The sequence below is a fragment of the Ochotona princeps genome, chromosome 16 (genome assembly GCF_030435755.1).
Source record: "Ochotona princeps isolate mOchPri1 chromosome 16, mOchPri1.hap1, whole genome shotgun sequence".
Classification (NCBI taxonomy): Eukaryota; Metazoa; Chordata; class Mammalia; order Lagomorpha; family Ochotonidae; genus Ochotona; species Ochotona princeps.
The window spans coordinates 7,011,330-7,020,598 of NC_080847.1; the positions used below are offsets into that span (position 1 = coordinate 7,011,330).

Here is a 9,269-nt window from a genome sequence, read left to right on the forward strand (position 1 = left end):
GCTCCCAGCATCAGCCTACCTCAGCTCCAGCTGCTGTAGACACATGGAGAGTCAATCAGTGCAGGGTGAAGGTTGCCACGGTTACCAGAGGCGGTCTAAGCCTACAATCCAGAAGAGACTGCAGAATTCTGGCGCGGCCATCAGGCAACGGGGTCACAGCTGCACCAATGATCGACACCAGCCAACATCCCCCACCAAAAAAGGGCTGAAGTGACCCCTGCTTCCGCTTCCGTGTCAAGGAGGGTTTAAAACTTCCCTGCACGCTGCTTCTTCCTCCTCTGCAGCTCCCCGCTTCATGTCTGTCTGTCCACTACACAGGGAAGGGAAGCCCGTGACCAAAGTTCCCTGGAATAAAGGCCCTCTAAATTCTGTCCCAGATGCTGCCGACGTGTTCTCTCCCTGGTGGTGAGCGAACCTGACAGGTGGAAGAGCTCTCTACTGCTCACTTACGCTGTCTGTCTCTTTCTATTGCTCTGTCTTTCAAATAAGTTTTAAGTTCTTGCTCAATCAAGTTCAGTGAAAGGATAACAGAAAACCAGAAAACACACACACACCTCTAAAAATAGAAGATACAGCATTCAGATTCTTTGAAAATACAAATTTTTGCTAAACTCTAAAGAAGGTGAAAATGTAAACTGTAGATACTATATTTTAGGAGAAGTCTTTGGAAAGGCAGGCCATACTACAATCCAAAAGTACACTTGCACTCCAAGAGTGGCCTGGCCTGTCCCCAAAACTTAGTGTACTTCAGCCAAATGGTCAAAGAAAATTTTGATACTTATATAGCTTTAAAAAAAGAAATCCTGCTATTAACCAAGGAACCCTAATCCTACTAAAATATGCAAACTTCTGACTGACATATTGACAATCATCAAGCGCACATTCCTTTTTTTTTTTAACTAGTGTAGTTAGGAGAGCAGAGCCTGAAGCAACTGCTGGGCTCCAATCCTGGCCCTGTGACTTGGGCGTCGTGGGAGCCCGGCCTGTGTCCTCAACAAGAAGTCGGCACTGTAACAGGCAGCACTCCACAGAGGACCGTGGGCTTACATGAACTAATACCATCCGAACATTGCCGGCCCGTGCTATCTGCTTACAGCTGGCTGGGATCGCTGTGTGTTGCTAGAGATGGAATCAGAGAGGTGAAAAGCTTTCAGATAAAAATCTTCAAATCAGTATTCAGTCACAGATCACCAATAGTAGAAATTTAACCTCCACGCACAGGAGACACAGATTAATCCTGTCTATAAAACATAAGCCTCTAAGAGCCATTAAATATCATCTTCTTAAAAGAAATATAGAAGGATATGAGAAAATGCCCATGGTGTATTATCTGGAAAAGCAGGTTACTAGACAGCTCAGAGAGTGCAGTGCCTACCTCTATTGAAACGAAAACATGTATACAAAAAACAGAAAAAAACAAATCCAAAAACTGTTCAAAGTAGCTACTCCTGCTGCTAAGATTACAGGTATACACACTGCATGTTTTTCTACAACGTGTAATACATTTGTAGTTTAAAAGAAAATCCCATCAAAAACCAAACTGTCAAGAAGAGTATCTACGTAGACTTACTCAACGAAAAACACTTGTCCATTCTCATCCGTTTCCTGCTCCCATCCGTACGGCAGATCTGGAACACAACAAACAAAGGTAGGTTGGCACAGGCCTGGGTGAACCCACAGTAGGCTGGCACACAGGAAGTTCACGCCTTCCTAACCCCTACCCTCTTAGTCTAGCCTTCCCAACCAGCAGCTGCTTCAAACGCACTCTGGTCATGTGTTCCAATCGAGGCAGCTGATGAAGGTTCGTTCCCCAACAAACGGACTCCACCTTTCTATGTCTTGTTTTGGCACAAAACCCTATTTCATTCCTCAACAGTACTGAATGTCCCATCCCACTCCTGCTTTAGCTGTGAAACTTACTGGATGCTAAAGCAACAAGAATTCCCCTTTGCATGAGTTTGCAGAATGTGTCGCTATGCACAGCAGGCAGCCGCCATGATTCACACACCTACTGTGTGAAAACAGCACTTCAACTTATCTCCCTATGCACAAGCTGCCTCTTCAATCAGACCCCAAACCTCTTCCAGGGAATTAACCAGAAGAGTTTCACAAACCATGCAGCTATTGGAAAACCTACTAAACTGCAAACTGAAGGCTCCGATTCTTTCTTCTGTGCTCAAGCAAGAAATCGTCCCTCCATGGCGTAATCTCATCACCTCCTTGCCGAAGCCCATAAGCTCCCAGAGTCCTGGACGTCTAGCATCCTCTATGCTAGAGCCTTCTTCAAATACACCAGGACTGTCACCCTGCCTGTGACAACTGCCAACACAAGGCTCTGCCTTAGGACAACGACATACAAACCTCCTGCTACTCGCTTTCTTTTTCCAGTTTTCGGATGTTCCCACTGAGTCTTCTCCTCAGTGTGACTGTTAAAGGAAAAAAACATCTTAAGTAAAGGTTCACATGTCTAAATAGTCAGTGATACTGCCCCATTTCTGTCCCAGATGTGTGTGTGTGTGAAGTCACACACTGGAAGAAGAACCGCACAGAAGTCCCGAGGGTCAGAGGAGATGCCCGAGGGGCTGGAAGGACAAGTCCTCCCGCAAGCCTTTGAAAGCGGACAGTGCAGGCAGAGGGAGGGGTGGAGTGCCCAGCGGCAGAGAGCCTGAGGGATCACTCAGTAGCTAGCACTATGTCTTGTATTTGCTTTGGTTTTATTCCAAGAGATATGGGCAAAAAATGAGTGCCTCGTTTATAAAGCTGATATCAAAACAGAACTTAGCGATAACCACGGTTTTATTTTGATGTGTTTTTCTAGAGAAATAACTTCAAGAGCCCCAGAGGCAGTCAAGAGCACAGGCAGGACAGGCACTGGGCGCAGCTTAAGCACACCCCCCACCAGGACATCCAGGTTCCAGCCGCAGTTTCCCATTCCTGCACACCCCCGAGGCAGCAGGGGACGGGTCAAACACTTAGCTTCCTCCACCCGCATGGGTTGCATAGAGTTGCAGGTTCCTGGCTTTGGCCAGGTTCAGCTCCAGCTGTCGTGGCCCAAGCTCCCAGTGTCCACTGGCTGAGCCAGCTGCCAGTCTCCCCTGCGCCACACACACCTCTCAGAGCAATTGGAAAAGCAGAACAAACCTGACACCTGTGACCGTCCTCGGAGGGAAACTAGATTGTCACAGCAGTGGGCATTATCAGTGACAGAGACAAACGCCTCCTGTGTGCCTCAAACACTATCTACTCCTACTTGCAAAGAGGTGCGCCAACTGCCCAGCAAGGACAAGCTGCAGCCAGCGGACACAATGGGAATGTTGTACACGTGTTATCAACTCCTGCTGCTCCTTGCAAACTCAAGGCAGCAGCAACGAGGGGTCCCAGAGAGCGGAAACACGGAGAACGTTCCTGTTCTCCAGGCTCATGCTTCTTCAGGAAGGCTGCGAGACCACAGCCACATTTCCCCCCGCCTGGCCTGAAAGCAGCTCTCCCCTCCACGCACACGACAGAGGGGCCTGCAGCCCAGCTCCAGGATCATCTGCCATCAAGAGTCCACAGGGCTCCTCTCTTGCCCAGGGAGTGGAATGCTGAGCTTCTCAGCGCATCAGAGGGTCTAACTGAAGTGCCAGATACCATGTAGCCCCAAGCTGACCCACAACAGGCCTGCAACAGTAAACACACAGAATGAATGAACACTTCCCAGAGGAGCGATGACACAGAAAGACATCAGAAAAACAAAACTGTGTCAACACCTGTTCTTGACCTTGACAGACAAGGCCTACACCAGGGCTTCTTGGCACTCGGGGCAGGGTAACTCAGGGAGAAGGCTGTCCTGGCATCCCGCCCCACTCCTCTCAGCATGTCTCCAGACTCTGCCTACCATCCCAGCGGGAGGGCCCAGGACGAGAGCAGCGTGTGCCTGCCCTCTGCACCTTAGGCCCTCATCACAACAGTAGCTAGGGCCCAGCACAGCGGCTCAATAAGCTAATCCTTCACTGCCAAGCACCACACTCCATATGGTTATTCCACTTCCCACCCAGCTCCCTGCATGTGACCTGGGAAAGCAGTCAAGGATGGCCCAAAGCCTTGGGATCCTGCACCCATGCGGGAGCCCCAGAAGAGCTCCTGGCTCCTGGATTTGGATCGGCTCAGCTCTCGCCACTGCAGCCATTTGGGGAGTGAACCAACAGATGGAAGATCTTCCTGACTCTCCTCCTCCTCTCTGCAATCTGATCTGCCTTTCCAATAAAAATAAGTAAACCTAAAAAATAAAATAAAATAAAAATCATGACCTATTCTGTATGTTATTCTTCCCTAAATAGAAATCCTCTATATTTTCTCCTCAGTAAGCTTTTTCTCATTTGATGAGATAATTAACACTAAGCACTTAAACCCAAGCACTCACGCTCCCCGAGTGCTGTGTCCAAGCATGCTGTTGTAGAGCATGGTTTAACACAGCACAGAGGCGTAGAACCAAGAGAGGTGAGCCAGCCCTGTGGACAGGGTGACACCTCCTGCCAGGAGGAAGCCCCAGCCAGGCCTGGGGGCTGTGACAACGCTCCTGGTCCTGGGCCTCAGCCTCCCATCGCCATGTGTGCAAGCACTGCTTGGAGACTAAGCGGAGGTGAGAAAGACACAGAGCATCCCTCTAGTCTCAGGGCTGCCGCAGCAATAGAATAGTCCAGAGATTCTCCCGAGGAGGCCCTGGCTGGTGCACTTGGGCATCAGAGGACACGAGTGCCTCTGTGGCCAATGAGCACACCTGAGAGCGGGTGGGAAATCAGGATGGGCACACAGCACCCACTCAGGGTTACAAGCACGGGGTGGGGGCACGGTTTGCAGGAGACTTTGAGGCGTCAAGGGGACCCCCAGCCTCTGCCCACTGACGGGGCCCTGCTGCAGGACAGGGAAGACGGCTGGGAAGAGAAACACCCAGAAGGCTGGTCTGAGAGTCCATGATTGAAGATTCCCAAACCCCAACAGCAAAACACGGATCACTTCCGGAGTCAGAAGGGAAAAGGAAAGGTCAGCCACTCGGGGGCAGCGGGTAGACCCTGGGAGAGGACCAGCCAGAGGCTTTCTTCAGCCCCAAGCCAAAGAACACAGGGCAAGCAGGGCGGGAGGGAGCCAAGCTCAGTGGGCACTGAGGCCACACAGCCCCGTCTGAGTCCCAAGACACTGCTGGGTGTCAGAGGAAGGAGAGAGCGCACAGGCCCAAAGGCGAAAAGCCACGCCACATGGGCAAAGGCACGGCAAGGCAAGGCCCAGGCTGCACCAGCAGCAGGACAAACCTGGAGAGCAGCGGGGACGTGGGGGGAACCTTAAGGGCTCTGAGAGGCCCCACACAGAACAGGCTGCAGAAGAGGGGACCGGAAGCCTCGTCCTGCCCCGAGCCCAGCATGCCCTCCGCCCACACGGGCCTGCTGCTCATCTCCAAAAGACCACTGACTCGCCCCACGTGTGCGCGTGTCCAACTCCTGGGTGCTGGATGCGAGACAGCTAAACCACCTAGGTGACACAGGTGAAGGCTGTGGACAGGGCCCAGTGCCAGGCAGCCGACGGCCCAGTGGCTGGGCACGCCCCCTTAGGGCGGGGAAATCTGGGCCAGCGGGGTGCCAAGCCACCCCTCCCACCAAGACACTGGGGCCAAACAAGGGCAGCACTGCCTGGACCCCTGTGACAGCCAGCGGCCCCCCCACTGCTAGAGCTCTGACTTCTCCCAGAAACCCCTTCAGAAGTCACAAACCCTGATGTCACTCCCTGACTGCCCCCCCCCGAGGAACCCCAAGCCTGACCTGACGCCCCACAACAGGCACAGAGGAAACTGCCCGGCCTGGGCTCTTTCTGTCCAGCCTCCATCTTCAGGCCCCGGACCACCGTTCATGGCGCGGCTCTTGCACAGGCCGGGCACACAGTCTCCATCCACGCGGGCCATTCCCTGCCACCTGGAGCCACATCCGCTTCTCCCTGTAGTCAGAACAGACTCCCAGGGGGCCTCCCGAAGGGACCCTACCCAGGGCCGGAGGGCCAGGCTAGCACTCCGGACACACATCACACTGGGGACGAACTTTCTAAGTGTCTCTCAGTGTGCCCCAGGCTGTGGGAGCTGGTGCAGCAGCCCAGGGCAGAGCTGTGCGACCCAACGTACATCCTCACTAGAGCTCTCGCTGCTTCCCTGCGTTTCTGCCTAGCTGGCCACTAAGGACATCAGGGTGGAGGAGAGCCACTGCGGGGATTTGACAGTGCCCAAGCAGGAGGATGAATGGGCCCTAATTCATCCAGCCAGAATTTCCAAGGAGCAACCCCAGGACAAAATGAGAGAAAGGTTCTTCCACGTGCTGAAAATCACGGCTTCACGCCCTTGTTTCTCGACACCAGGTGCAACCCATCTCACCTGGAAAGTGTGGCAAGCTCACGGTTCCCTCGAGTTAGGGATCCACCAGAACTGAGAGCTGAGCGCTCCAAGTGCTTCCTGCACAGAACCTCGACAGACCCTTACTGACCCACTCTGTAGCCGGGAAAACTGAGACGCGGGGTTTTCTCAATGGCCGGCTGGAGTGCGCGCCCGCGGTCCCACCGCTGGTGACGGCCAAGGCTCTGCTAGAATCCCCCAGAACTTTCCCTGGAGAAAGCTACGAGGGCCACTGGCAAAGAAAAACACGGACACGCGGGCTTGCAACCCAGACCTCCAAAGAGGGACTGGGCCTCTACATGGTTTCGTGTTTCTCAAATGTCTCCATTTGGAGGGGGTCCAGGGTGGGCGTAAGACCTGTCAGCCCCGTCCGCACCTGCGGGGCTGTCTTCTCAGCAGCAGAGGGCGCGCCTGGACACAGTGCCAGGTGACCCCTCTTGACCCAAGGCCCACCAAAGGGGCACGGCCCCCTCTCTGGGGGGATCTCTGCAAAACCTTCCAGCAATCACTTGCACTCGGCGCTGCCCTGGAGCGCGGGGCCGGCACGGGGTCCCGGGCGCGAGAAGCCGTCAGGGTTCCAGGGGCGTCCCAGGCCCGGCAGCCCCCTTACTTGGCATAGTACACCCAGCCGTCCTTGGTGGTTCTCTCCTCCCAGCCCGGGGGCAGCTCGTCCTCGCTGTCCGTGTCGTCCAGGCCCGCGTAGCGCAGAGCTGCCATGGCCGACACAGAGAGGGCAGGTGCTCGCTGGCCTGAACGCCCGCCGCCCGGTCTCCTCCTCACCCAGGAACTCTCCCGCTCCAACCGAGCGCCGCGCGCGTCGGGAGCCCGGCCGCACGCGCCTGCGCCCTGCGCCGCCCGGCACAGCGCCCCGACTCCGCGCCTGCGATCCGCTCTCCGGGCTTTGGCGGCTGCCGGCCGCAAAGGGGCGGAGCCTGGAGGGGCCGGCCGAGAGAGCACGCAGAGAAGGTGGCGGCGCAGCGCGGCTGGAAGGAAAAGCCGGAGACACGACGTGCGCGAGGGGGCGGAGCGGAGCTGCTTCGCCCTCCTGTCAGCGGAGAAGGGGCGTGCGCATCCAGGCAAGGGCCAGGACTCCGCCCGTTGCTGGGCGACCCGTAATCACTTCCGCGTTGTTCTGTCCAATCCTGGGGGAGCCCGGGCAATTATGCATTCTGGGAAATGTAGTCCAAGCCCAACAGGACTAGAAACCCTAAACTGTCTTCCACAGACCCACCTGTCTGTGACGTGACAGCACTCTGCAAGGGCAGACAACCGCCCCAGGAGACACAGCAAAACATACAGAGGTATGTAGTTAGACATATATAAGAAGTTGCTTCCCAGGCCTGTGTTAGGGGAGCTCTACCTGTAACTATGGCTTCTCTGGCCTAAGTTTCAGTCAGAACGTCCTGTAGGAACCGAGTGGGTTGCTATCGTTCTTTCAGCCCTCAAGCGGATTATTGCGCTGGGATTCCCACTCGGCACGCTCTGAGAGACAGACCAGCTTTCCTCAGCTTGCCCAAAGGAAGCCGAGCTAATGAAGCACTCTTGCCTTCTGACAGGCCCGCCGGCCCTTGGTCCCATGCCGGGCCTCTCCTCAGAGCTGCTGGCGGGGCGGCCCTGCGCGCTCCCCTCGGCGGCCCTGCACGCTCTTACTCCACAGCCCACCTGGAAGGAGCGGGCCGCGCGTCCCCAGCGCCCGAGGCCTCGTTGCTGGCCTCCCTCAGCTGCTGCCTCGGCTGCCCTGGCGCCAGCTTCATTCCCATGCGGAGCCGGAGAATTCCCTGTAACCCTGGGCCTGCTGTGATTGTCCGTTACCCGTGCATTGCAGAGCCTTGGACAGGCAGCTCTGGCTTCTGGCACCGAAGGCTGGTGGCGTTGCCTTCTGCCACGCAGAGGTACCGCTGAGAACCACTGGGCGCCACTGACTGTGGTCAGGGAAGCCAAGAGAGGGCTGCTGAGAAGCGCCCGTGTGTCCAGGAGAGTCCCACGGGCCCATCCGGGCACTGCGGGCAGCCAGGAGGCCCTGGTGGCTGAGGTCTGCACCTTGGTCTGGGTGCACCTGCCTTCCAGAGTTTTATCCCATGTGCAGATCAAACAACAAATGGCAGAAACTGGCAGATCTGGGCACCAAGAGCAGTCCCGAGTGGGTGCCACGATCTCATTATTCACCCTCTTCCCACATCTTAGTTGCTAGGCTGTTCCAGATGACGAAAATGACATTAGAAGCAGCAGGAGCTTTCTGGGGGTTGCTTGCCAAAGTGCAGTTTACAGCCTTTTGGCTTCACTGAATCTCACACTTGAGTTTGTTTGATGATGAAGACAGGGGTTTGTTGAAGAGCTGGAGAGCAGGAGCAGAGCGCCAGAGGGAACTGGCACGTGCTCAGGTCGTGTCCGGAGGCGCCAAGGGCGGCTCTCCCATTGCTCCCCCTCCACCAACAGGAGCTGCTGTGTTCGCTGTTTCCCCTTCCAGCTCCCACTGTGCCCTCGGGACCCCTGCCCCTGCCCCTTAGCTTGCTCAGGACTTTAACTTGGCTCTTGTAAGGATCTTTCGGTCGGCAAATCCTGTCCACCTCATTCGGAAAATTGGAGTGGGTTTGAAGAGACATAAGGTTGAGAAGAAGGCAATGTCCGTCCGATGAAAGCCTCAAAAGTGGTTTGTTCAATAAATCAGCAGAATCCGTTGATGTTAGGTGAGGACATTTAAAAACCCACTCTGAGTATGTGTTTCTACAACTGCACACCAGATGGCCCCGTGTGCCCACGGTGCTCATCGCCAAAGCCCAGCTCTCAGCAAGGATTCCGGGCCGGACCTTCAGGTCCTTTTCGGTTACTTACACTCACTGACAGCCTCTGGGTACCAGAT

General features: G+C 55.3%; 1 protein-coding gene across 3 annotated transcripts in view; it reads right to left on the bottom strand.

Annotated features, from left to right (window-relative positions):
* Positions 1–7,428, bottom strand: part of WWOX (WW domain containing oxidoreductase) — a 906,950-nt gene extending 899,522 nt beyond the window's left edge. For 2 of the 3 annotated variants that reach the window (XM_058674091.1, XM_058674090.1), the window contains exons 1-3: positions 7,020–7,428; positions 2,362–2,426; positions 1,571–1,628 (exon numbers count right to left, since the gene is read on the bottom strand). In XM_058674091.1, coding sequence (XP_058530074.1) covers positions 1,571–1,628; positions 2,362–2,426; positions 7,020–7,126 — 230 coding nt within the window. In that variant the 5' untranslated portion in view covers positions 7,127–7,428. The remainder of the gene's footprint in view (positions 1–1,570; positions 1,629–2,361; positions 2,427–7,019) is intronic. The other variant, XM_012926620.2, reaches the window with a different exon arrangement.
* Positions 7,429–9,269: the final 1,841 nt, after the last annotated feature.